The sequence below is a fragment of the Ips typographus genome, linkage group LG7 (assembly GCF_016097725.1).
Source record: "Ips typographus isolate SLU linkage group LG7, UJ_Ityp_2.0, whole genome shotgun sequence".
NCBI classification, from domain to species: Eukaryota; Metazoa; Arthropoda; class Insecta; order Coleoptera; family Curculionidae; genus Ips; species Ips typographus.
In genome coordinates, this window is record NC_138428.1 from 3,662,183 (window position 1) to 3,687,760 (window position 25,578).

Genomic DNA, 25,578 nt, shown 5'->3' on the forward strand with positions numbered 1-25,578 from the left:
TTTGGAAGCTTTTAGAACAGTCTAGAAGCTTCCAGAAGCTTCTAGGCGGTTTTGTAAGCTTTTGCAAGGATTTTCGAGCATCTATAGTGTTTTAGATGGTTTTTACATTTTTTTAGACTACTTTTGGAGCATTTGGAGATTGTTTGGCCAGTTTAAATTTTGCAACACATAATTGATATGTTTTGGTCTCTCAGAAGCCTTCAATATCTCAATATAGCTATTGCAATTGTAAATTGACCTATACAAAATAAAACCATAATAAAATAGCAGCAAATAAGCACAAAAATCTAAAATAGTAAAGTAAGTAGTAAAGTAAATCGTTTACATTAGATGTCAAAGGTTGGTTGCTTTTATTATTTACAAAAAAATTGTTTTATTTTAAGTGGAAACTTTCCTGTAAACCAACGATAGACTTCCAACATTATTCTCAAAAAAAATGTATTACTTACTAAGAAATTCCTACAATAGGTTTAGGTCTTACTCTAAAAATCACTTTCCGCTTAATCAGGCATCGAATCAAATACTCGGTACAGCCCTGGTCGTTTTTGCGTTTCTCCAGTAAAGCTAAGGGTTTTTCCATTTTTACCTCTTTCCCGTACAGCAAATGGTGCCCAATAATCAAGATCGGTTGGCCATCTTTGGTGTAGTGCAAGTCTCCAATGAATTTGCCTTCAAACTGTGACTCGGAGTGGGAGCGCAGATCACCCTGTAGCTCGACGAGACCGTACTCTTCGGTAATGCCACCTTCAGCACTAAAAAAAAATACCAATTATTAGGATTCAAAACATTTGACACACTGTATAAGGTGAGGGAGAAAAAAAATTCAATTAACTTTAAAAAAATGTATTTCTGCAGATGTAACTGTAAACATAACTGCTATCAAAGTGGTTAGTATCTGAACTTTTTGAATAAAGGATGCTTGTTAACGTTCGTAGACCGTTTGAACTCGTGATAGATGGCATCGTCTCCACCGGACATTGAGCCCATGTGACCGACTCTTCTATTGGTGCCAGTGCGCGGCCCGCCCTCTCCCGGCAGTCTTTCATCCTCACAATCTATGTCACTGGCTGCCAAAACCTAAAAAAACACAAAATAAGTATTATAGTTAGTATGAGGGCCCAAGAAATTTAAAAAAAATAAACCAATAAAAATAAATGTGTATTATAGAAATACTAACAAGATGTAAAGAGTGATTGATTAAATGAAACACTTTTCAGCAAAAAGACAAAACTAAGACTTGACGACTTACCTGTTGCAACAACTGTCCTTGTTCCTCTCTTGTTTTATACATTAAATCGGGCTCGTTTTCCATACCAGCCAATTTCGTAATCACTTTATAGCTGTAACCTTGATTGACCAGAAATCGTTGCCTTTTCCTAGAATAGTTCATTTCCATTGTATCCTGTAAACGGCAACATTAACAACCAGCGTTAAAAATAACTGTTTAGTATACTCACTTGCGAAACCAAAGTGTAGAAAAAAGCATTATACTCTTCGGCTATTGCGCCCTTTTTGGCCCTCAAAATACGCCCTAAACGTTGAGCCTCCTGTCGTCTTGAACCACCGTGCGAAGAAATTTGAATCAACACGTTCGCTTCCGGCAAATCGAAGGAGGTGTCCGCCACTTTCGACACAAAAATCGTGTTCACCTTGAAAAACCCACTTACAACCAAATTTCTAGCTTGAATGATCGCAAACATACTTTGGGGTTGAACTTAAAGTTCTGTAAAATTTGTATCCTCTCGCCTTGAGTTGTAGGGCCGTAAATGTAAGGTTTGTTCATTTTGATGGCGTAGTGTTTCAGAGCAAACACGTTATCTGAAAACACGATGGTTTTGTCCCCACGTCGCTCGTGGTATCGTATCAGATACTGGGTGGCCATAAATTTACTCGGATTCATCACGTACAGTAACAATCGTTTACTGGTTTTGCACACCAGGTATTCCCGGTAGAATTCTGGTGTCATTGGACACCAAACTTCAGCACACTGCACTCTAAAATTAATCTCAATTTAGCGGAAAAAATTTTAGGTTGTAATAAATAAACTAACCGCGCAATAAATCCTTTTTTCTGTAACTCTAGCCAATTGGCTTCGTACAGTTTGGGACCGATTAAGAAGTTTAGATCCGCAATTTTGTCGTCCTCTCTTAGTAAAGTTGCTGTTAAACCTAATTTGCAGTGAGACTGTACGATTGTTAATACTCTACGGAACATTTTTGCAGGAATAGTGTGCACCTATAAAAATCAAATAATTAGTTAACAGGCAATAAAAAATTATTTAGGTAATTGAAACTCCTTTCAAACTTGCCTCATCAAGCACCATTATACCCCATTCTTGATCTTGAAGCCACTTCATAGTCTGTTCAGCCTCCCATGATCTTTTTTGTGTATGAGTGATCATAGAGTATGTAGTAACTAATATACTGCAACCCTAAGAAACATACACAATGTAATCTATTATCTTTTTATTTCCAGGGACTGACCATAGGTTTATCTTTAGCCTCAGAAGTAAACCGGCAAATCATACTATCGTCGGCCGTTGACCACATTTTAAACTGTTGCTTCCACTGTTCTACTGATACTCCTGAGTTGCATAGAACTAAAGCACGTTTCCGTACAGTGCAACAGGCTGTAACGCCAACCTAAAAATAGTAACCTTAACAAAACCATGTCTACTTTAGGTAAAACGGGATAATACCAAAGACTTTCCAGCACCGCAAGGTAAGACAATAACACCAGATCGTGCCCGTCCGTTACCGAACATTTTACGTAAACTTTTTTCTTGATAAGGACGCAATACTGCAGATGGTCGTAAATCGATATTGATGTCAGGGTTTACAGTATCATTCCTGCAAAAGCTCTCTTTACATTTCAAGTTTACGTTTTATTAAGGATATTCCACCTAAAATCATACTCTGCCAGCAGAGGATACTCCAATTCAATGCACCGTTTCTGGATCACTTCGATCTTTTCCTGATTCACTTCAAACGACACAGTCTCTAAGTTTGTGTCTTCTTCCTCGTCCTCATCCATTTTTTCGTAAAAATTCGTTATATCGTCCGGAACTGTTGTTCCTACATGAGCTACATGTTAGTTTGTTCATATTTTTATTTATGCCAAATCAAACCTTCAGAATTTGGTTCAGTGGAAGTGCCAGCTTTGGCGCCAAATGTCGGGACGGCTTTTTTGTCTTGAACCTAATTGATAAAAAGTCAATTTGCTAGTTTGAAGGTAAGAATGCAGTTTTATACAATTTGAGACACTTCCAACATGATTCAGACCTTTGATGTAAAATTCGACCAGTTTTAAACAGTTAGCATTCAAATTTAGAAGCTTTACAAACTTTGTTTTCAATGCTTTAAATCAAATTGCCAAAAGACAAGTTTTCATTTCATTATTCTGGCCAAAGAGCAAAACTCTACCAAACTTAAGGCAGCCTGCAACCTGTTTGGTCTAATTTTGAACGTTTTTAGACACTGGTTAAGCCTAAACCTTTCTTAACACTTAAAACTGTCAAATCATCATAAATTTAAATATTCTGGTCTCTTTTTAAGACCAAAACAGCTAACCAGGGCTTATATAAATAATAAAACCAATACTATACTAAAACACTTGCCTGGGTAATAATCTCCTCCTCTCCCCCCTCCACGCTTCGCCGCAATCTACATTCCTGTATCACTGGATCTTTAAGTAATTTCTGCAAAATTTCTGGAAAAGGACTTTCAACAAAGTACCGATTGTGTTTTAGAACCAGTTTCACTTTTCCATAAGACAAAGTACATAATTTGATGAACTCTACTATACCATCCGGTACACTGGTTTTGCTGCAAGTTAATTGTCAATAACAATCATGAGTTACTTTAATCATTGCAAATTTGAGTACCTCAACCGTTTCAGATACTCTATAATGTCTTTAGTTTGCAGGCCAACACTGACGGCGGCGTAAAGTGAGTACGCGGTCAGTTTATACTCGTGAATGTGTTCTGGTCTACAAACTGGTTCTGATATAGCTGTTGTTTAATTAAATGTTAGTAATTGAGTTAAACAAGTAGGAAAAACTGACCAATTAGAAAATCATGTGCGTGTTTGTACACTGGAGAAAAAGACTCTAAAAATATATGCCCATTGGGCGCCACCCATAATGGTCGGGACGCATTGTCAGGTTTTAAAATCATCTGCGATCTGTAGTCTTTGGCGCCAAATTCGTCTTCCTGGACTTTTTCGTCGTTTTTCTCGGCATCTCTTCCTGCCGCATTTGGCACTGAAGCCTCCTCTCCATCTGAAATTCACTACTGTGATAACAAATGTACATTTCATTCAAACATGTCATACTAGTATTCTTTTGACATGAGTTATCTACACACTTGAGCCTTATTTATGTGAATCTAACTGAACCACACTCAATCCAAAAGTCAATGGTTTCAGAAATACAGAGTGTCAAAAGTTGGATAATAATGCTGTGTGCTGTGTTTTATTGAAAATTTTCTGTCACCTGGCATCCTCTGTGATGCCCTGCATTTCTGTCTTATCTGCTTTAAAGTAATTGAACCTTTATGTGTATCATAAAAAATTTGATTTATGACCTTTAGTGTAAATTATTTTAGTTAATTGAACACAAATTTAAACAAACTAAATAAATTAACAATCACCAAAACTAAAGAAAATGAAAAACAGTACCCACACTAAATGTGGTTTTAATTTTATATGTTATATATAACTGTTTTCTAACCAATACTATGATACATTTAAATTAAAGATAGTTCAGTAGGATACCAAAATTAAAAATATGATGTAGTGTTATCCAAAAGTAGGTACATTTTTTGTGGTTGTTATCAGTCAATTTATTATGGGTTGATTTAAAAGTCAGATTGATATTAAACCAAACCAATACTTTTAGACAGGTTATGGTTAAGGTAATAAAAAGATTACTTTAAGTTCAGTTATGAGTTAGAAGAACTAAAAAAAGTGGGAGTTAGAGAAAAAAAGATTGTACTATTTGTGGTTAAAACCACTACAACTAGAGACCATTCAATCAAACTAGCATCACTATTAAGTTGATAAAAGCAAATTTATTTTGTTTCAAATGATAATTATACCTTTCAGTTAAGAATTTTACCAAATACACTAGACTCAATAAGACTTAAGACTTGTAAGTAACCTGTAAATAAATACATAAACAATGTGATAAAACCACCCTGTAAATATAAATAATTTTACTTGCTAACATATACTAACATATTAAATTGGCCAAAAGAATACCAGCATACCGAGTAATTTATGTACCTGCAGTAGTGTCTTCATCTTCAGGTACCCATGCCTCAGGTTCCTCTTCCCTTCGTCGCTTTTTCGATCCTTTATCGGATTTGAACCCCGAACGTTTCGGAGGAGCCATTTAGCAGTAAATACACTATTTCAAAGAGAGAAAAACTATTGCAAAATGTTGCAAAAGTTTACTTTTAAAGCTGGACAGGGAAAATTATTGTTTAACACTAATAGAACCGCCATACACGTAGTAAATGATTTTATTACCGTGCTACTACCTTATATTAAGTTTTTTTTGCAGTTGATAATTAGTCTACTGAGTTTTTACAAAATTATAAGTACACAAGCAAAGGACAGCTAACAGCTGATCCACACTTTTACCAATCAGACGATAATCTGACAGTTATCACGTGACTGCGTTACTCGTACACAATGGAGGGTCACGTGACCATTGTAGAATTTAAGTTTGCTTGGTCAAACGAGGAATAACCTAACAGCTAAAAGTCAGCTGCAACAGCGTAAACATAACCTCAATGCGAGTGGCGCCAATTGAATTCACTTTAAACTTACAATTACTGATGAAGTAATAAGGCAAAACACTAAACTATCGCAACACAATATGGAATTTGAGAACTTACCACTTAATTGGTATAGGCACTACCGATTTGTAATAGGAAAAATCATCCATAATTCGAGTCAAATAGCTACTTGTTGTTTACGTTTAAAATGTGAACTGAACTGTCAAATGCCTAATTGCCTAATTCCAGTTAAAAACTACCTGTCCTTGTGCTGTTTCTTTTTATCATCAGTGATGCTGGTCTAACTAGAAAGAGAACACAACATATCCTTCCAACTGACTGACATTTTTGTTTGATTGTCCTGCTAATGGCGTTGCCTTTGACATTGACTTTAGCGGTGTTGCCTAACTGTTTTCCCTACCCAATTGCTAACCTACAAAAACTTATTTTAGGCGGCATTTAACAACTGTAGACTAGCTACTGCATTGACCTAACAGGTTCTGACTTAAAGAATTGAATTTAGCACTTAACAAATATACAAAAGCCCAAAATAGCGTAATAATGTTCAACATGTCAACCATAGTACACCGCAACAGGAGACAATTTGGCAACGCTGCCGTCACTATTCGGGCAAATTTTCATAGTGCGGGTGGTCGATCCAATTGTGGATCCTAAAAATAAATATTTATAATACAAAAATCAAGTCCTTGTGGGCGATCACTACGTAAACATTTCCATACAACCCCACAGTGTCTGTCTCCAAATCGGTTCGGTGCATGTCCCGAATCGGTCAGCGAGTTTTTCCAAGATAAACTCGGCCTTGCTGCGGTGACACCTCACACACCCAAAGTTTGTTAAAAAGTTGTTGGGGATTCTTAATTATTTTATTGTTTTTCCATACCGATATTAGGCGTTGATTGATTCAGGCGCAATGCAGGCGATAAAGTGCGTCGTTGTTGGAGATGGGTGAGTTATTTCCATTTGGTGTTTACAAATGGTTCAGCTAGTTGACAACTTGCTTGATTTGAGTCGTTTTCAGAGCCTTAAGGCTTTCAACACCCAATTGCTAAATATCTGTAACAGCTTCCAAGTATAACATGACTCAAAACTATTTCCTGTTTAAACTACTTTCAATAAAAGGGACATTTGTTTAGCTGATTATCAATCACTATAGTTTAAGTGACATATTGATAAAATTGCTAACAAAGACCTCATTATTAATTCCTATGCTAATTTCACCTGACAGTCATAACAGGGTGTGTTTTTAAAAAGTGATATCATATCACAAAGTTTATGGTCAAATCACTGAACTGACAGTTGATATGTTTTCTTTAGTGCTGTGGGTAAAACATGCCTGCTTATTTCCTATACGACAAACGCCTTCCCTGGGGAGTACATACCAACAGTGTTTGACAACTATTCAGCTAATGTTATGGTGGATGGTAAACCAATTAATTTGGGCTTGTGGGACACAGCAGGTCAGGAAGATTATGACAGGTTGAGGCCCCTGTCCTATCCACAGACTGATGTTTTTCTTATTTGCTTTTCATTGGTGAATCCTGCCTCATTTGAGAATGTCAGAGCCAAGGTTAGTACTTTTTTTTGTGACAATTTTTAGTGGTTTTTTTGTTGCTATGTAAGCTCTGGAGTTTTGTGAGTTACTCTGTATGGTAAGCTGTAGGTCAAAGTTGATATTAGTATTATTAAGTAACCACCTGTTTCCAACTTAAAATAATATGCAAATTAAACTTACTATATTGGCAACAAGGCCAGTTTGTTAATTGTAACTTCTTGTTTGGTCTGTACATATTAAAATTAGTTATTTATATTAAGCTGATAACATGTCTGTTAATTGTCAAAAATTCTTAATTAAAACTACAAAAAAATTATAATTGTAAATTGCAAGTCTTGTGAGTGGAGGACCACATGGCTTTTATCTGACAAGTGTAACTTTATATTGTTATAAACATTAATGACAATAACTTTAATTATACAATTACACTTTTAGAATAATGAAATTTTATGTATTTGTTGTTCTCTTGCATTCAAAGGAACCTTGAGCATAGCAAAGTAACATGAGAAATCAGCAAACAATAGTACAAGTTGCAAAAAAAAAATGAAAATATAATATTCTGCTGTATGATAGAAGTGCAATGGTGTGAAGCACAAAGTACACAGTTTTCTAAGCTGCATAAAAGCAACAGAATATCAAGACTTTTATTCCAGTGGTATCCGGAAGTGAGGCATCACTGCCCAAACACTCCGATTATCCTGGTCGGCACCAAATTGGATTTAAGGGAGGACAAAAACACCATTGAAAAACTAAAGGACAAGAAACTTGCCCCCATAACATACCCCCAGGTAAGACACATTTAGTCTAAAAGCACTTTTAATCATCAAAAATATATTCAGTGACAGTAGTAACAACGTATTTACCGAATTAACCATGTATTTTGTTGATAAAGGGATTAGCGATGGCGAAGGAAATAAGCGCGGTAAAATACCTAGAGTGCTCCGCCCTGACCCAAAAAGGACTAAAAACTGTGTTCGATGAGGCAATACGAGCGGTCCTGTGCCCCGTACTGCCCCCGAAACAAAAACGCAAATGTACGCTTCTGTAATAGACCTAAGTTCAAATTTTACCATAATAATTATTATTGTTAATATTAAATCAGGAGCGTGCGCGTTTAGAGAGAATTCTTCTGGAAATTATTACGGCTATGAATCGGCGGCACATACATTTTCAGTTTTGTTTGGGGGGGGCTTAATGATACTTTTTTGATAGTTAAGCAATTGTTGAACAGATATTTGTAGATAGTTGGTAATTTTCTGAAGAATTTTTACGTTTACCTAATAATTGTAAGAAAATATGCCGATTTGTGGGTTCGTACAAGTTCAACGACAATTTTATATAGAAAATAACATTTGCAGTAGTACGTTAACCTACAGGGTGAGAGGACAACATAAATGTTAATATAGAGGGTTGTCTGGGAAGTCTGAATAGAAAAGTTACTACAACACTTTGCATACAGACCAAATTTTTAAATTAAACCTTCAGTATTTTTGCAACAGTTCTCCCAATAAATTTGGGACAAATATAGTTACTACTCACCCTGTAAATTTTTCGCTCCAAATACAATCATTTGGGTCTTCTAGGGGGTATAGCCAGAGAAACCAGTCCAAAAAAATCGCAGTGTACAGGCACAATTTTGACGACTAGAATATAATTAATAATAAATGTGATTCATTGTTCATTGTATAGAGAGATTCAAAAAAAAAAACGCTTAAAAACTTGCTCGTAGATAAATTCGTAGGTAAAACAAGGTGTTTGTGAATTAAATGTGTGGTTATGTGGTTATCAGATCTCTTTGTTTTTTTTTAATATTATTGAAAAAACAGCGGGGTTTGATCCGCATTACGTTCGGCTAAAAACCAAATTTTTCAATTTTTGAGTCGTTCTATTACATTATTATATTATAATATGTTGCTTTTTATGGTATTTTGCCCATATGAACGTTAAGTTTACACATAATTAGTTAGTTCGTGCATTTATTCTATTTACTCGTTTTTTCAGTCACTGGTAACTTGCCATAGGAGCTGGTTATGATATAGTTGTGGTTAATAACAGTCTAGACGCTTTCAAATAGAGGCAAATCGTTAATTTACCTATTTTTTTACTGTAATAATAATTATTGTTATTATAAACGTATTGGCCAACTTTGAAAGCCAAACATATCCGGTGTAACAGATAATGGGTGCAATCTTAATTTCGCCCTTATGGTTATTTTTTTTTTTGCGAGAGACTCGTCATTATGGTCTGAGCGTTATTCACTTTATTGTAGTACATTTTTAATATTCTTAAACAGTAAAAGAAGTCTATATTTTATTAAGTTGTAACATATTTGTAAAAAGAAGTTTATATCATTAAATAAGGTGTAATTTCTAGTTTCAGACTTTTATTTTTTGGACCTTGTTATTGTGAAATTATGAAAATCATCCGGAGATCTGCCTATTTTTTAAAAAGTACTTCTGTGAGAACTTTTTCAGTAACCACTGCAATGTGAAAATGTTGTACTATGAGAGCACTTTTTGATTAACTCTGTATTATGTTATCACTAGAGTTCGGATTAAAAAGCACTAAAATCGTGAAAAAAAGCGTTTAAAAAGCTAATTTTTTCTCAAAAAAGCACTATTTCAGAGATGCAAGTTCTAGAATTGAAGTTTTTAAACTGCTTAAGAAGCATTTTGGAAATTTCTGTTCTCGAAATTTGTTTTAACTACTTGAGGAGCATTTGGCAGGGATTGGACAGTTTAAAGAGCAGATTGAAGGTTCTGGAATGATTTAGAGGCATTTGGAAACTTTTAGACGGTTCTAGAATTTTTTGGAAGCTTCTAGACTATAGTTGAAGAGCATTTGGAATATTTTAGACCGTTTTGAAAAGCTTCCGACGGCTTTAGAAGCATTTTGGAGTTTCTGTAATGTTTTGAAATCTTTTTAGATTAATTTAGGAGCATTGAAGGTTCTGGACTGCTTTTAAACATTTGAAACCTTGTAGAAGGTTCTAGAAACTTTTGGAACCTTTTAAACTGCTCTGAAAGCATATGGAAACTTTTAGACTAGATGAAGAGTATTTGGAAGCTTTTAGACTGCTCTAAAAGCGTTTGGAAGGCTTTCGACTGCTTTAGAAGCATTTTGGAGTTATTTCTGTAGTATTTTGAAATTTTTTTAGTCTACTTTAAGACCATTTGGAAGGTTTCTAGAGAGTTTAAAAAGCATTGAAGGTTTTTGGACTGCTTTTAAAGCATTTGAAAACTTATGGAAGCTTTTAGAGCCTTGAAATTTTTTGAGAGCTTCTAGACTAGTTGAAGATCATTTGGAAGCCTTTAGAGCGTTCTAAAAGCTTTTGGAAGGCTTTCGACTGCTTGAGAAACATTTTGGAGTTTCTGCAGTGTTTTTTTTTTGTAAATCTAATCGTTTTCGAGATATTTTCCAAAAACTACTTAGATGCACTTTATACCGAAAATTAGTTCAAAAATTGAACACCCTGTACCTTGGTTATTTCTGAGAGTTCAAGAAGCTTTAACCACTCAAAAGAAACGTCCTGAATTTATCTTTTCAGTGTAGAGCAAAAAATTCTATCCAAAAAATTGTGTACAGGGTGAGCAAAAATAATGACCCACTAACAATTTCGTGCACACCCTGTATTGAGGTTCAAACGTTACGTAGTTGGGTTTAGTGCTCCATTAAGAACAATTTTGCATTCTTGTAGTTTTTATGTAAATTCCTAGAAATCCGGACTCCCTGTCCGAAAATCAAGACAGTAAAACAACTAAGTCAGTTTAGACATAACATGGAGCATCAATGTCGTTATCTTCAAGGAATGTGCTGGCAGATTTTCTCAGAGGAACAGAGCTGTAAAGCTAACAAATCAACCAAAGCAGTCCGTATTAGGTCACCACCAGACTCCTACTAAACTTTAGCAAAAACTTATAAAAAATAAAACAATAATTTTCTTTTATTTAAAAAACTGGATGGAATAGACAAGCGACCGTACATTATTATGAAACAAAATAAAACGTATGTAAAAATAATGAAATAGATCTGTCTTATTAAATAAGCGCACAAAGTAAACATATTACAAATGTTGTAAATAATTATTGATATATGAAACAAATACATATGTTTTTAAAATATTTTTAACAACAAAAAAATATGTTTGTAGTACCATAGACTAGTACGTAATAGTTTTACGTACTTATAACGTAGTTATAAAAAAATAGGGCCTAAACAAAGAGAGCACATGTAAATGTACTTAATTGACGTTTAGTAAAAATAAATAAACATTTAAGTCGGAAATGGAACTAAAAGGAAGACAGGGGTGTGGAATTTTAGGAAGTAGTACTTATTTTACTTTTTGCTTTCTGAGAGTTTTGTTAGTGTTTTGGTCCACTTCAGGCAAATCAGATTCCTCATTTTTCTTACCTAGAAATGGAAAACACTTTATGTAATTCAATTCCAAAGTCTACATGTCTTAAGTGATTCTTAGCACACAACTTACTCTTCTTTGGTTTTTCCTTCTTAGCAAGTTTTGGTTTGGCAGCAGGCTGTACACTAACAGCGCTCTCCTTACTCCTGCTAATTTCCTCGCTGATCACCTTGAAAATCAAATACATTTGCAGCAAAATGATTCCGGCCAACACGGAGAATCGGATAGCTGGCGTGTTAAACTGTCCCGCTTTAACGTCCAAACCTTGGCTCTCCTGCAATGCTAAACCATACCACAGAGTCAACACGGCTAGAATGATAGATCCGAGCCGGGCTACGATTTGTAAAGCTGTTGAAGCCAATCTGGCAACTGAAATTTAAAGTTAGGCTGTTCTCAAAGTGTTCAGAATTTTCAAATCGAACCTTTAGAGAATTTTTCGTCCTTGTCGATGGTTTGCAAAAGTTGAGCTAGGTGGAAGACCCATTCCGCGGTGTGGTGCAAGGCCAACAAACATACCAAAAGTCGGTTAAAGCTATGAATAATTATCGATTTAGACTTAAAACCTCACGTAATTTACTTACAGTGTAGTCAATAAAAAAATTTCCTGTCAGAACTCTAAATACTTGGTAATTTTACAAACTTTTTTTATTTCATTATAACCATATAGTTTAGCACTGCTTACTTCAAAATGTAGGGTACAGCAATCAATGCCAAACTGGCAAGGCTCAAAGCAGCTTTATTGGTCCATTCCTCCTTCTTGACTCTCTGGAAATAGAGCTCTGGTATTTCATGCAGACTGTAAGCCAACTGAACCAGAATGTACATTTTAAACATAAAATACATGGGAGCTGGATACTCAGACCATATTTTTGATATGTCAGGGATTAGATGTTCCTTAAGCACTATTCAAACCAGAATAAACATTTTAAACACTCAACTCCTCTTTATTAACTTAAACTCACCAATATCAATACCCCAAAACGCAGATAAAACATAAAAAGCCAATAGTTGGCCACTTGTGGAGAATACAGCCAGTTTTGATTTGGAAAGGTGGAGTTTCTTGGAAACTTTCTGTATACAACCAAACTTGTTTTTAGATGAAATGAAAAAGGGTGAGGAAAAACTTACATCCAAAACATACTCCTGAATGATAGCATGTACAATAATGCAAATCAAGCTGTAGAACAATACTGCAGCAGTATCTTTAAGTCCAGGCAGGAATTGAGGAATTTCTCCTGGTTGTTCTCCTGTTACATTATGGTGTAGTGTTATGAAGACTGAAGCTAAAGGTGATGTAGCCTAGAACATAGTGTTTAATACAGTGAAAGTCTTTTTTGACTTCTAAAGATGAAGAATCCTATAATAGTGAATGTGCTATGCTCCTGTTCATCTACTCTTCATCAACAAGAATATTTTAAATAATTAAAAGTAATATTTGAATATATACCTATAAACAAATCATAACAGACTGTTTAATGGTTTAAAAAACTTCTAGATTGGAACTCTGTGTAAAAACTCCAACCACTTGCAATGCAATTGAACACTTCACAAGGGATAACTTAAGTAATAAATAAACAAAAGGGGCTGCTTACCTGCACCATAAGGCCAATAACAAACACCATAGCCACACAGGAGACGATGTCTGCATGATTTTGTATAACGAATTCATGACTGAAAATAGGCGGGTTTTTGTTCGAAGTTTTCCTCACTGGTTTCACCATTTTTCAAGGGGTTGAGCTCGGGTCGGGTGCCGGGTAAGTTTCGTGCCGTATGCGACGAAATCGGGGGGGCGACAGACACATCAACACATTCAAAAATCTACGGTAAATACCGCAAACTACTGCCACGAAGTGGACACGTCGACACGTCACTGGCCATTTGAATCCTGCGTTGTCATATTGTTCAGCTAATCCTTTATCCTAATTTAATAAGTTCGTAAACTAGTGAAACTTGTACTGCTAGAAAAGTTTAATTGTATCGCGGAGTGAGTTGGTTTTTGTTTAAATGCAGAATTTATTAGGTTTACTCAGAATTACAGACAAATCAAATGAATAGCCCAGCATCAGTAAAAGTGGTAAATAAATTAACGTACATATGGCAACACCACACAAATTATGTCAAAATTGACGTGATGATGCTCGATCTGCCAGCGGCGGCGTATTATTATTTTTTTCCATTTGTTTGTAATTCATATTTTTTAGAATCCACATTTCATATTATTAGCCTGAATATGGCGGCGTGTAATACAGTGGCGCCAGTCAGCACTCCCAACCCCAAACAGACATATTTTCTGTTATCTGCTCGTTTAACTTATCTCATAATTTTATTACAGCACAGTAACTTAAAACACAACCACTGGTATAGTACAGAATGTCCCTTCCTCTTTATACCATCATTGTCAGTGAATACTTTACCATAAATGGTCAAAAAAAAAAACGAAAGCGAGCACTGACCCAGTTCGGTTTTACAACACAAATGGTGTCTTAAATATCTCTAAACTGCGCTAAACATTTGAAGTACTCTGCCAAGGGTTTAATTTTAAATAAGATACTTAAAAAATTAGTGATTTTTGCAAGACAAACCCTTAAATTTAAAACTTTTCCGCCGGGCTGCTTGAATCTGATTGGTCCATCAGATTGGGCGAGGCCAAACTGTCAACCCCCTACCTTCAAAATTAACATGACACTTGACAGTCCACTGTCATAATAAAACAGAACATCTGTGGTAATTGCTTTTTAAAGTGCTATTTTTATTGTTTAATTTCACTTTTCAGACTTGCAGCTTGCAGTAATTAGTTTCTAAATAGTGTTTAATTAAATTACAACAATTTCGGTGAGTTTCGTTAAGTTTAACATAGAAATTTCTCTTAAACTTTTATCCCAGAGGTTTGCAAATTTCTTAGTGATTAATCATCTTCTCCTTATCCAAATATGGGTTGAAACCTCACCTTATCACTCTGACTGATTGATCCCAGCGTTTTTGTACCATTTCAAGTATAAACATCTACTTTTGAACTTACAGACCATGTCTTCAAGAAAAACTGTAAGCCGAAGGGGCACTTCTAAGAAACGTGCCCAAAGGGCCACCTCCAATGTATTTGCCATGTTTGACCAAGCTCAAATAGCTGAATTCAAGGAGGCCTTTAACATGATTGACCAAAACCATGATGGATTTGTAGACAAAGAGGACTTACATGACATGTTGGCCTCTTTAGGTTAGTCTTTGTTCAACACTTTAAAAATTAGTTAAAACAAGGTTGTTTTTTTTTGCAGGCAAAAACCCCACTGATGATTACCTGGATGGTATGATGAATGAAGCCCCAGGCCCCATCAACTTTACCATGTTTTTGACCTTGTTTGGTGAACGCCTTCAGGGCACTGACCCTGAGGATGTGATCAAGAACGCGTTTGGGTGCTTCGATGAGGACAACATGGGAGTAATCAATGAGGAAAGGTTGAGGGAGTTGCTGACCTCAATGGGCGACCGTTTTACCGACGATGAGGTGGATGAGATGTACCGTGAGGCCCCTATTAAGGGAGGATCGTTTGATTATGTGGAGTTTACTCGCATTTTAAAGCACGGCGCTAAAGAAAAGGATGAGCAGTAATGGTCATTGCAATGAGTTTTTTAAAGATTTTAATTTTTGCTCTTGAAATTGATAGCTAACTTAAAAAACTAGAATAGTGAAAATTGTTTATACACATTATGGTTAAAATTGCTTTCAAAAACCACTTTTATACTAGTTTTTCCATATAATATATTGTAAAATGTAGTTTTTGTTGCGTTTTTTACCTTTCCCAGAAACTTGAACAAATGTCACGTGATATGGTGTTTCCTACAATTAACAATGTCATGTGAAAACGATTTTGTCTGTCGAGTGTCAAAATAACTAATAATACAGTTAACCTTACTTTTTGTTAATGTTATTAAATAATATAAATATTGTGAAATTCATTATGAAAATTAATATTTAACATGTTGAAAGGCTTAAATAGTGCTAGGTCGTCCTTAAAGTTAATTTTAGGAAATCGGGCACTTCAGGGTAACAGCTCTATATGGAATTTAGGACTAGAGAGTAGTTCGAGTGTTAAGTTACCTCTAAGGGGTTTTTCTCAAGTATTTTTCAAAAAAGTAAGTGAATTTATTATTGTCATCTATTCTACTTAACTGTAATTTACAGTTAAGTTATATAAAACCTTCAAAAAGGTATAAATTAGTGTTAAGTGTACTGTTATTGGAGAATTTTTTGCATCTTGAGTTTTTTCCAGTTTTATTAAAAACCCTATGCATGTCTCTAGCATATTTTGCTTTTAAAGGCTCCATGGATGTAACTTGATTATGATTTTTGTTTACTACTATCTCTATACAGTTTTGCTTAACTTATGTAGTCTAACCAGGTGATTAACTTTAGTGTGAGTTAATGGGTAAACACAACTTTCAGCAATTAAAAGCTCTAAATAAAGAATATGCAGGAGTCTGTGCTCTTTTGCACAGGTCAGGGCTGCACCACTTTTCTCAACTCCAGCCTCACCTAACATGCATCAGATTTTTTGGCTCCTCTTCAGTGAGGTCACAAAAGGAGCCACCCGTAAGGCCATCAGGCTCTAACAATCGACCTGGTAAATTGTGTCTTTAGTACCCTTTAAAGTCTTTAATTGTAAACATTTAGATAAAGACAATGATGATGATGATAAAGATAAACTATCTACTTTACTGGCTAAAGCTTTGATATGGATGCTGACAGCTTACATGTTTATAGCTTTTATTTCTTTAATGTTTCCTAGTACCAATCAACCTGAGGTAAGTTTGGTTTTTTTTTGTGCATTTAGTGGACAATTTAAGTGTAGGTGGTGCGCTATGTGTCCTGGAATGAGTTTCTGTATCAAATGCTGGCCAAAGGGGAGGTGGAGCAAATAATTGTCCGCCCGGATATTGATATAGTTACCATAATACTTCATGAGGGGGCTATAATTAAAGGAAGGCGGGTTCGTGTTTTGCATCACATTATTATTTATAGGTACATCAAATGTACATTTTTCCAATTTAGGCAGACTTACGCACTTACCACATGAATATAGCAGATGTGGAGAAGTTTGAAAATAAATTGAGAGAAGCGGAAAGGAGGTTGGGGATTCATGATGGGGTCCCAGTGACTTATGAACGTGGAACCGATTCGGCCGGAAAATTGCTAATTTCCCTACTGTTTGTAGGGCTTTTAATTTGGTATTTGGCTAAAAATAAGGCTATAAGGACGCCCTTAAACATGGACATGTTTGTAAGTGTAATAAAAGTTTCATACACCTAACCGGATTTATACAGGATGAACCAAACATTTGCTATAAAGTTTTTATCTTCAACAATGATTTTAGAGTCAAATGACCAGAGCAAAGTTTACTCTAGTTGATCCATTAATGGGTCAAGGTAAGGGGGTACACTTTACCGACGTGGCTGGGCTCAGAGAAGCCAAACTAGAAATCAAGGAGTTTGTAGACTATTTAAAACGTCCGGAGTTTTACCGGGCTTTAGGAGCTAAAGTTCCTAAAGGGGCTCTTTTGCTTGGTTAGACTGTCTTGTTTTAAGTGTACAAAAGGTACATTGAGAGTTTTTAGGCCCACCTGGATGCGGTAAAACTCTCCTAGCTAAAGCTGTAGCCACTGAAGCTAATGTGCCCTTTTTGTCTATGAACGGGTCAGAGTTTATTGAAATGATTGGTGGTTTAGGAGCTGCCAGAGTCAGGTGAGATGTTCAAATTATATTTTCTATTTGGAAAGAAAACCACCTGAAGTTTGATGGATGACTCTAATTTAGTTTAAGATACTAGATATTATCTTATATCACAGGGACTTATTCAAAGAAGCACGAAAGAGGGCGCCATGTATTGTGTACATTGACGAAATCGACGCAGTGGGCAGAAAAAGGAGTGCGAGTTTAAGTGGAGGAGCAAGCGGGGAAAGTGAACAAACCTTGAATCAGCTCTTGGTGGAAATGGACGGCATGGCCACTAAAGAAGACGTAATCATGCTTGCGTCCACTAACCGAGCGGACATCTTGGATAAAGCTTTGCTGCGTCCAGGACGTTTCGATCGGCATATTCTGATCGATTACCCCGACCTGATAGAGCGCAAAGAAATTTTCGAGCTGCACCTGAAAGGCATTGCGCTCGAACATCCGCCCGAAACTTACTCGAAAAGGTTTTGATTTCGTCAGCTGGAAGTTGTCAAGTGGGTCATGTGGATTTTTGCGTAGGTTGGCCTTTTTGACGCCAGGTTTCAGTGGGGCTGACATAGCAAATGTATGCAACGAGGCGGCTTTGCATGCCGCTAGATTTAAACAACATCGAGTCACGGGGGCTAATCTGGAGTATGCGGTTGAACGACTTGTTGGTAAGTTGCTGTTCAACTCAAAAGTCGATTACGTCATCATCTGAGTGTTTGGTCGGTTTATTTGAAATATGTACAGGGTTGTTGATTGAATTTAGACCACCTCAATACAAGCTTTATTTTTAGTATTAGAGAAAAACTTTCAATACGAAAGTCATAGACACAAAGGTCTATTATATTTTTAGATAAATTTTATCTATACAAGGTGTCTCAAAATTTAAATACGATGTCATATTTTTTATTGTAGATTCAGATTCTAGGATAAATTCTAGGCCTATTTGACTAATACGTTCTGTATCAATATTCAATTTTTTTCTGTCAAATAACCTCTATTAATTGAATACAAAGGTTTACTTAATTTCTAGATATATTTTACTTATTTATACAGGGTGTCTCAAAATTACGTGGCTAAATTGCGACAATTGACTTGGACGTATTTACACACAACTTGTTCGCGCAAAGCCATTGGAAAATACTTTCCAAATCTTGGTTTACATTCTGCTGCATGCGACCCAGATCCTCTCCAACAAAGTAAATCATCGTATCGTCAGCAAACAGCTCAATCCTACATCTCATCATATACAAGAGAAATAAGAGTGGACCCAAAACAGTTCCCTGCGGTACCCCATGATTAACTGTCAACAAATCAGACACTCCATTTTTAAATTTTACTCTTTGCTTTCTATTACTTAGATACAAAGTGAACCACTTTAACACAGTGTCCTTAATGCCAATATTCTGCTCCTGTCCACCGTCTCAAACGCCCTTTTAAGATCCAGAAACACCGCCAGTATTAATTTGCCTCTATCTAGTTCTCTTTTAAAAATATCACATATACTATAGCACTTTTACAGGAATGGTTCTCCCGGAACCCAGACTGGCTCACTACCAAAATATCATCGCTCTCACAATGTTCCTGAAGTTGATTTTTCACAGTAATTTCCAATACTTTCTCGTAAACCTCTACAGTGTTGATAGGTCTAAACTCATTATGTTTTTTGGTATTGTATATTTTAGGTACTGGAATTACTGTAGATACCTTCCATTTTTGTGGAAATTTACCATTGGAGAGCCATGTATTAACAACATTCAACAACCGATTATCAATCACATAACACTCTTTAAGAAATTTCACTTAGGCCACCCCCAACGTTTTTTAAGTTTCTGGCATGGGTTCTATTTAAAAAAAAAAAAACAATTTTTATGTGCGTATCTCAAAAACCGTGTCCAATGGAAAAAAAACTATTTACACTACTGGATTCTACGCAAAAAGTTGTTCTAGAAAAGTATTTTCAGAAATAAAAAGTACACTAGTAACTTTCTAATGTTGGCAAATAGTATTTGTAAAAATATTAAATAAAGACTTGACAAACAGATTGAAAACTGTAGGAAAACACTTTCATATTTAGGTGGAACAGAAAAGAGGTCACATTCAATGTCTCCTCAGGAAAAACGGGTTGTTGCTTATCATGAGTCTGGACACGCTCTAGTCGGTTGGATGCTCGAGCATACCGACGCCCTACTCAAAGTCACTATTGTGCCCAGAACTAGTTTAGCATTGGGATTTGCTCAGTATGTTCCTAAGGATCAGAAATTACATACTAAGGAAGAGGTTAGTCAAGTTTGTTTTCACTTATTGTAATTTTAAATGAATATGTAACTTATTGAGCAGCTTTTCGATAAAATGTGCATGGCGCTGGGAGGTCGCGTTGCCGAATCGCTCACCTTTAATCGTATCACCACTGGAGCCCAAAACGATCTGGAAAAAGTCACTAAAATGGCGTACGCAAATGTTAAAGAGTACGGCATGAATGAAACTGTCGGTTTGGTTAGTTTCCCCGAGCAGGAATCTAAAGAATTAGGTACTTAGCATTAACTAAATAACTTAAAAACATCACTATCCCCTTTTAATTAGGTAGGAAACCATACAGTAAAAAACTATCCAATCTAATCGACATTGAGTCGCGACGCCTCGTTGCCAAAGCGTACCAAGCTACCGAAAAAGTCCTGAAAAAGCACAAAGACAAGTTAGAACTTTTGGCCGAAAACTTAATCAAAAAAGAGACCCTCAACTATGACGACGTGGAAAAGTTGCTAGGACCACCTCCTTTCGGTCAGAAAAAACTTATAGACCCCGCGCAGTTTGAGGAAAACATCCGCAAAGAATCGGGAGATACCAAAGAACCAGCGCAAGAAGCTGCCTCAGCGTGACTTATTAGTTTTTTTCCTTAGATTAATAAATTTGTAAATACCTCAAAAACTGCATTTTAATTGGGCCGACGCCACTGCCCACCCACCACTAAACACAAACAAAAAAAATACCTCGAGCTCAGCGTGATTTTATTGTTATATACATAAATTTTTTTGTTTTACCTGATGCGACAATGGCCCGGGCCACTTATACCCTACCTGGATGGAGATAAAAACCATCTCGAGGATGACTTCATTCAATCGGGGGCGCTCTGTAATTTTATCTGATCGCTTTCTCTGAGAACCAATTAGGCGTTTCCTGTTGTCGGTCCGGGGGTTAAAAAGCGAATCACTGGCTGTTTATTTGTCACCGCGGTGATTTATATAAGGGATGATGATGTGAGAAATACTTGTCTTATGAGTAATAAATTCTTAAGATTTTACAAATTCGTTAGAGGCTTACTACATTAAAAATATAGAGAGAGTAAATTGGCATCACTGGAAACTAAAACAGTAGTAGCCAACTATACCTTGTTTGCCTGTCAATAGAACAATATGCATATTCAGGGCTGCTAGATTAGGGGGACTTTCCCCAAAAAATAGGATTTTTTTCTTTGGGAATATTTTTTCCGGGAGTCTTCTCCTGGGGGAAAAATATTTACCAGGAGACTAACTGAGAGTATACTAAAGTTTTTTTGACGTGCACAACAGTGTTTGAGGCCGGTTTTCTGATTTATTAAAGTTTTTTTCATAAAATCTCTATTTTGGCAAAAGAAAGTAAAAGTTTTGGGCTACATTTTGACGTTTGAACGAACCCTCTAGCTGTCATAGAGACTAGAGACCAAGATAGGAGCTATGAAATTGTGACATCTTTAAAAAGCTTGTTCACTTGCACTCTGCACTATTTTCCGATTAATATTTCGGTTACTTATTTGTGATTTTTTAAAGAAAATTGTATTGAAGTAAAAGAAAGCATAAATTACGAACAACATTTAGACGTTTGAGAGAAACTCTTAGCAGTCACAGAGACCCAGTTAGGAGCTGTTAAATTGTGACACCTTTACTATTTTTAGTTACTATCATTTACACTGTTGTATATGTCGGTTATGGGGATTTTTTAATTTCGACTGGGAAAGTCGAGTCGAGTACTTACATATTTGACTTGTAGCTGTGTGCTTGTGGATTCTTAATTTCACTAATAAGTGGTCTAATTCTTCAACACTTTAAATTTTATTTAAAAAAACACCATTTTCATAATAGTACGAGTGGTCCAAATTAAACTAAAAACCACAATGGGTTCCATCCAGGCAAAACAACTTACAGACTAAACAATTCCAAATGTTTACATTTACTTTATGATTTCACTCTGTGAAGAGGTTTGTCAATTAATAATATTAAATATAGTAATATATTAATATTTTCATTCGTACCACAATGGTCACAAAAAATGGTCCCACGCCCCTGATGCTCAAAAACTTCAACAGGTCCCCGATGCATGATCATTAAGATCTCAGGAATGCGCATTGTGAGACCCGATGGCGACCACCAATGAAGTTCTGGTTTTTCGGGTATAATTTCGTGGGGGTATTGTACCAGACATGTTTGCCCCAACCAAATATTTGGGTATCGTTTAGAGCAAGCCTAAAAATCGCTCTATACGCCCCCAACAAGTGTCAAACGCCCGGCGTCAATATATAACCATAACCACCTGTAAAACGTAATGAACTGATTACCCATCGCGTGTATATTGATACGTGGTAAACCCTATCGGGCAGGTACCGCAGAGTCTGCTCAGGTATGCTGGAATAATTATGTACACCTCTTGGTTCTTGCGTGAAACTTGTCAGGACCGTACTTCAGGCCCAAAAAATTGCACTCAAGAAAACTGTAACCGTTTGTGCAATAAGAGACATATTCTCTTTCTTTCAACTGGGGTAAAAATTTGCTAGAAAGGTAGTTGATGATGTTTAGACAAATCTGAGCAGGAAGTGCAGTATAATATAAGAAACAGGACTTATTGAGAAAATTGATAATACTTAGTAAATCAACACAAAACGGGTCATCACTACTCCCGATTTTTAAAAATAAAAATCAGTACCAAATCCGCCCCTGTTCGAAAAGGTACCACAGAAATACCGTACCAGAGACGTCGAAGTCAAGTCGACTGCGGCAACTCAACGCGGACGGCAAGGGAAAACCTGAATTCGACAACACTCAGTCTAGCATTCTCTCACAGCCTTGCGTTTCAGTGTTATCCTGAAAATCGGGAGGATCGCGTGTGTGTTTTGTATGTGTGCGAAGTGTGGATACTTGTGTGATCCGACAGGAACCAAAATCAAACGCACGCCTTAAGAAACTACCAAACAATTGAAGAGCTTTTCTAGGTAGGTACCTGAAATTTCAGTACTTAGCACCTGATGGTATGTTTGTTTATTAGCAAGAGAGAGAAGCTTTAGTAGTGCAGGTGTACACGGTACCACTTGGGTCAAGAATGTTAATGATGATGATTCGCTTATTAATTTATTTTAATAATATATGAAATTCAAATTTTTTCGGTTGATGAAGGTTTCCGGCCACCCGCGCTACGTACTGAGAAAATGCAATTTAAACTAATCACGCTCCTATTTTAAGCCTCTCAGCGTCAGTTTAATTAAAACATACTTGATACGTGTGTTCTTACTGGTTGGGCATCAATCAATCACATAACACGAAACGTGTGTATGCACACATTGAACACTTGTAAAAATAACGTTATTTTTAACTCTTACCGAATCATAATTAACATATAATAATTAATTAATAATGAAAAATAGAAAAATTGATGCGCACTTTCACGCTATTTTCTGTAAATCCCCATGTTTGCAACAGTAACCAAATAAACATTTTCAGGATGCTGTCTGAAAATTACCTAAACAAAAATTTGATTTATATAAATGAATTCACACTTGTTTTGCAAAAATGTACAGATGGAAAACCTGAATGTTTTTAGCGCAATACAAAGTAAAGTATTTGTAATTTTGATGTACCAGCAATTCATTAAGATGTTTTTGACCAAAAATATCTCTTTATGCCTCTCAGGGCATAAAGTGTAGTGATAATACCTTAATTCCACTCAGTCACAATGGTAACCAAAATCGTCTACCACAACCATCTAGTTAGTACATCATTTGTTCATTCTAAACGCCGTTTCTATTCAAAATCAGCCTTCAAAGTCATTTAGAATATGTTAAAGGGGATATTTTTCCGTAGCAATAGCTGCTACATTCAAGTTATCAAAGGACATTGTGCTTTAGTACTATCTTATGGTATTATAAGTACATTTTATTTTAGGGTAACACATTTTTAGTCTAAAACTGTGGTTTTATTGAAAATGTCAGTCTAAATTAGCTGTAAAAGTGGTTTTAAATGTGGAATATGGATCAACTGTTACATTTAAAATAGTATAAATATAAATAGTATTAAATTTAACTGTAGGTATACAGCAACAGAAAAAGACAATCTTAAATACATGGAGCTCATCTGTCAAACAATGAAAAAGGAAATGGAAAACACCCATTTACAGTATACTACGCCTGCACTACTACTAACGCTGTAACTATACATATACTCATTTAAGTTCAATTATTTTCTAAAATAGGTGTTAAGATCATGGAGGGACTTAAAATACTCCCGATCCTGCTCATCCTGATTGGACACCTATCCGTCAACACCTTTAGTTGTAACGAGGCTGTTTGCGGTAGTGTTGTAAGCAAGTGCTTACTGACCAAGGCCTGTAACTGTGACTATAAAGCCGGTAATTGCACCTGTTGCAAGGACTGTAATGCTTGTTTGGGAAACTTATTTTATGAATGTTGCTCTTGCGTAGGTCAGTATATTGTTTTATAACTGGCAGATTAAAGTGTAATAACATTTTTGGTTTATAATAGAGATGTGCAAAAAACCCAACATTAGCGACAGTGCCTTGAATAAAAAATCCAACGTGGAGGACTTTCAAGAGAGTGCGCCTGGTTTGTTCACAGCCTTGACCGAAGGTCCGGACACTTTCAATCGATGGAACAGCACTATTTTTCCAATCGATATCGATATTAGTCAGTACGCTAACAAAAAAGAGGTGAAACTAATAATGCGTGAGTAAAACACAATATTATACACTGGCAGTGAACTAATCATTTGTACGGTTGCAGAGCAAAACATCCCAGAACAACAGGTTTTACCTGAAAAGCCCAATCCGGATATTTACACAGTCAATTGCACTGTTGCCTTTTGGTCTCAGTGTATGAGCGTTGCCAAGTGTAAAAGTAGCTGTCAATCGATGGGTGCGTCTAGTTATAGATGGTTCCACGATGGATGCTGTGAATGTATTGGTGATAAATGTATCAATTATGGGATTAACGAAAGTCGGTAAGTTCAATTCACCATAAAAGGCACAAAGTTTAAAAATTCGAAATAATTAGAAATTAATCAAAATAAATTCTTGTAGATGTTCCGCTTGTCCGACTATTGAAGACATTGAAGAGAACAGCATAGACGAAGACGAATTGGATTATGGGGAAACAGACGAGGATTTAATTGAGTAGACCATAAGGGCCTGAATACACGTGGGACTGAAACGAAACCATTTTGTTGCGACAAAAATGAGAGTATACCAAAATCTCAAGAGTTCAAAATGACACTTTTTAATGATTTTGTCTCTACAAAACGGTGGCATTTTAGCCGTTTGTATAGAATGGCCCTAAATCTGATTATTTCACGTCTCTGCAAACCTGGTTTTGACAACCAGGACTGTAATATGGTAAGTCCATATGTGCAGTGATTGCGTAAAACACAGTGCACTGTTCATTGTTTGTTATTGCTTAAGAAAAAGCAGCTTTTTTTGACCAATCACAAACTGTACTGGGTTTTACACCAATACTGCACATGTAGACTTAGCATACGATTTGACGTTTGTCGTTGAAACAAACAGTTTGCGGGCGGTAAATTCAAATTTACCGTTGCCGTCCAGACTATTTGTGTACATAATTTATTTTATGTATATTTTAATATATTATAAGCGGTATTTTACTAAAAGAAAAAAGTTATATAGGCGCATTTAAAATGGCTTAAGTCAGCTTTACTATATTCGTACCTAATTAGGTTGTAAATAGAGAATGTAAATTTTTGTACAGTGATATGGGGAGTTTAACAGCAACAAAGGAGTTTGTATTTGTTTTGACCCAATAAATATTCTTCTATTATTGTAGT

The 25,578-nt window shown here is 35.9% G+C and overlaps 7 protein-coding genes and 1 long non-coding RNA gene across 10 annotated transcripts; 4 read left to right on the forward strand and 4 right to left on the reverse strand.

Moving 5' to 3' along the window:
- Window positions 1–326: 326 nt before the first annotated feature.
- Window positions 327–6,055, reverse strand: LOC145731834 (chromosome transmission fidelity protein 8 homolog). Its single transcript, XM_081983827.1, has 2 exons — window positions 5,901–6,055; window positions 327–752 (listed from the first exon to the last, which is right to left on the reverse strand). Exons 1-2 carry the CDS (start codon window positions 5,948–5,950, stop codon window positions 449–451), a joined length of 354 nt encoding a protein of 117 aa, XP_081839953.1. The 5' UTR covers window positions 5,951–6,055; the 3' UTR covers window positions 327–448.
- hay (ATP-dependent DNA helicase hay) lies at window positions 828–5,614 on the reverse strand. Its single transcript, XM_081983808.1, has 14 exons — window positions 5,284–5,614; window positions 4,064–4,279; window positions 3,884–4,010; window positions 3,617–3,824; window positions 3,128–3,197; window positions 2,903–3,074; window positions 2,699–2,849; window positions 2,484–2,642; window positions 2,309–2,431; window positions 2,051–2,235; window positions 1,703–1,994; window positions 1,458–1,649; window positions 1,250–1,402; window positions 828–1,077 (listed from the first exon to the last, which is right to left on the reverse strand). The coding sequence occupies exons 1-14, from the start codon at window positions 5,390–5,392 to the stop codon at window positions 889–891; spliced, it is 2,346 nt and encodes a 781-aa protein (XP_081839934.1). The 5' UTR covers window positions 5,393–5,614; the 3' UTR covers window positions 828–888.
- Window positions 6,056–6,391: 336 nt separating the features above from the next.
- Window positions 6,392–9,725, forward strand: Rac1 (ras-related protein Rac1). Of its 2 annotated transcripts, XM_081983824.1 has the most exons (5): window positions 6,392–6,629; window positions 6,691–6,746; window positions 7,116–7,368; window positions 8,007–8,141; window positions 8,246–9,725. In XM_081983824.1, the coding sequence occupies exons 2-5, from the start codon at window positions 6,712–6,714 to the stop codon at window positions 8,399–8,401; spliced, it is 579 nt and encodes a 192-aa protein (XP_081839950.1). In that variant the 5' UTR covers window positions 6,392–6,629; window positions 6,691–6,711; the 3' UTR covers window positions 8,402–9,725. The 2 variants fall into 2 exon arrangements, with proteins under 2 accessions (XP_081839950.1, XP_081839949.1); XM_081983823.1 differs by having other exon boundaries at window positions 6,392–6,746.
- Window positions 9,726–11,278: 1,553 nt separating this feature from the next.
- On the reverse strand, window positions 11,279–13,631 carry TRAM (translocating chain-associated membrane protein 1). The gene is made up of 7 exons (XM_081983817.1): window positions 13,360–13,631; window positions 12,896–13,066; window positions 12,730–12,838; window positions 12,450–12,669; window positions 12,190–12,299; window positions 11,840–12,136; window positions 11,279–11,763 (listed from the first exon to the last, which is right to left on the reverse strand). The coding sequence occupies exons 1-7, from the start codon at window positions 13,486–13,488 to the stop codon at window positions 11,684–11,686; spliced, it is 1,116 nt and encodes a 371-aa protein (XP_081839943.1). The 5' UTR covers window positions 13,489–13,631; the 3' UTR covers window positions 11,279–11,683.
- A 793-nt stretch (window positions 13,632–14,424) lies between these two features.
- sqh (Myosin regulatory light chain sqh) lies at window positions 14,425–15,539 on the forward strand. 2 transcript variants are annotated; one of them, XM_081983826.1, is made up of 4 exons: window positions 14,425–14,491; window positions 14,541–14,599; window positions 14,789–14,981; window positions 15,040–15,539. In XM_081983826.1, exons 3-4 carry the CDS (start codon window positions 14,792–14,794, stop codon window positions 15,372–15,374), a joined length of 525 nt encoding a protein of 174 aa, XP_081839952.1. In that variant the 5' UTR covers window positions 14,425–14,491; window positions 14,541–14,599; window positions 14,789–14,791; the 3' UTR covers window positions 15,375–15,539. The 2 variants fall into 2 exon arrangements, with proteins under 2 accessions (XP_081839952.1, XP_081839951.1); XM_081983825.1 differs by having other exon boundaries at window positions 14,439–14,599.
- A 139-nt stretch (window positions 15,540–15,678) lies between these two features.
- On the forward strand, window positions 15,679–20,407 carry Spg7 (SPG7 matrix AAA peptidase subunit, paraplegin). The gene is made up of 12 exons (XM_081983809.1): window positions 15,679–15,898; window positions 16,209–16,386; window positions 16,437–16,567; window positions 16,615–16,752; window positions 16,815–17,042; window positions 17,137–17,326; window positions 17,377–17,503; window positions 17,608–17,958; window positions 18,014–18,150; window positions 19,557–19,759; window positions 19,820–20,009; window positions 20,063–20,407. Exons 1-12 carry the CDS (start codon window positions 15,743–15,745, stop codon window positions 20,356–20,358), a joined length of 2,325 nt encoding a protein of 774 aa, XP_081839935.1. The 5' UTR covers window positions 15,679–15,742; the 3' UTR covers window positions 20,359–20,407.
- Window positions 20,408–21,548: 1,141 nt separating this feature from the next.
- On the reverse strand, window positions 21,549–22,346 carry LOC145731835 (uncharacterized). Its single transcript, XR_014178884.1, has 2 exons — window positions 22,117–22,346; window positions 21,549–22,045 (listed from the first exon to the last, which is right to left on the reverse strand). It is a non-coding gene; the product is annotated as an uncharacterized LOC145731835 (long non-coding RNA).
- A 174-nt stretch (window positions 22,347–22,520) lies between these two features.
- LOC145731831 (twisted gastrulation protein homolog 1-A-like) lies at window positions 22,521–25,576 on the forward strand. Its single transcript, XM_081983822.1, has 5 exons — window positions 22,521–22,721; window positions 23,975–24,202; window positions 24,264–24,464; window positions 24,522–24,738; window positions 24,818–25,576. The coding sequence occupies exons 2-5, from the start codon at window positions 23,986–23,988 to the stop codon at window positions 24,912–24,914; spliced, it is 732 nt and encodes a 243-aa protein (XP_081839948.1). The 5' UTR covers window positions 22,521–22,721; window positions 23,975–23,985; the 3' UTR covers window positions 24,915–25,576.
- Window positions 25,577–25,578: the final 2 nt, after the last annotated feature.

Bases quoted from the DNA above. Each gene is read 5' to 3' on its own strand.
- hay (XM_081983808.1), bottom strand. From the start codon at position 5,392: ATGGCTCCTCCGAAACGTTCGGGGTTCAAATCCGATAAAGGATCGAAA. The intron at 3,075-3,127 runs GTTTGATTTGGC...TAGCTCATGTAG, and splicing joins CACTGAACCAAATTCTGAAG to GAACAACAGTTCCGGACGAT. The intron at 2,850-2,902 runs GTGGAATATCCT...GAGCTTTTGCAG, and splicing joins CTGGCAGAGTATGATTTTAG to GAATGATACTGTAAACCCTG.
- LOC145731834 (XM_081983827.1), bottom strand. From the start codon at position 5,950: ATGGATGATTTTTCCTATTACAAATCGGTAGTGCCTATACCAATTAAG. The intron at 753-5,900 runs GTAAGTTCTCAA...ATTTTTTTTTAG, and splicing joins GTGCCTATACCAATTAAGTG to TGCTGAAGGTGGCATTACCG.
- Rac1 (XM_081983823.1), top strand. From the start codon at position 6,712: ATGCAGGCGATAAAGTGCGTCGTTGTTGGAGATGG. The intron at 6,747-7,115 runs GTGAGTTATTTC...TGTTTTCTTTAG, and splicing joins TGCGTCGTTGTTGGAGATGG to TGCTGTGGGTAAAACATGCC. The intron at 8,142-8,245 runs GTAAGACACATT...TTGTTGATAAAG, and splicing joins CCCCCATAACATACCCCCAG to GGATTAGCGATGGCGAAGGA.
- TRAM (XM_081983817.1), bottom strand. From the start codon at position 13,488: ATGGTGAAACCAGTGAGGAAAACTTCGAACAAAAACCCGCCTATTTTC. The intron at 12,300-12,449 runs GTAAGCAGTGCT...AATTATTCATAG, and splicing joins GCTGTACCCTACATTTTGAA to CTTTAACCGACTTTTGGTAT. The intron at 11,764-11,839 runs GTAAGTTGTGTG...TTCCATTTCTAG, and splicing joins GAAGGAAAAACCAAAGAAGA to GTAAGAAAAATGAGGAATCT.
- sqh (XM_081983826.1), top strand. From the start codon at position 14,792: ATGTCTTCAAGAAAAACTGTAAGCCGAAGGGGCACTTCTAAGAAACGT. The intron at 14,982-15,039 runs GTTAGTCTTTGT...TTTTTTTTGCAG, and splicing joins TGACATGTTGGCCTCTTTAG to GCAAAAACCCCACTGATGAT.
- Spg7 (XM_081983809.1), top strand. From the start codon at position 15,743: ATGTTGAAAGGCTTAAATAGTGCTAGGTCGTCCTTAAAGTTAATTTTA. The intron at 15,899-16,208 runs GTAAGTGAATTT...CACAACTTTCAG, and splicing joins CTCAAGTATTTTTCAAAAAA to CAATTAAAAGCTCTAAATAA. The intron at 20,010-20,062 runs GTACTTAGCATT...CCTTTTAATTAG, and splicing joins GCAGGAATCTAAAGAATTAG to GTAGGAAACCATACAGTAAA.
- LOC145731831 (XM_081983822.1), top strand. From the start codon at position 23,986: ATGGAGGGACTTAAAATACTCCCGATCCTGCTCATCCTGATTGGACAC. The intron at 24,203-24,263 runs GTCAGTATATTG...GGTTTATAATAG, and splicing joins TGAATGTTGCTCTTGCGTAG to AGATGTGCAAAAAACCCAAC. The intron at 24,465-24,521 runs GTGAGTAAAACA...GTACGGTTGCAG, and splicing joins AGAGGTGAAACTAATAATGC to AGCAAAACATCCCAGAACAA.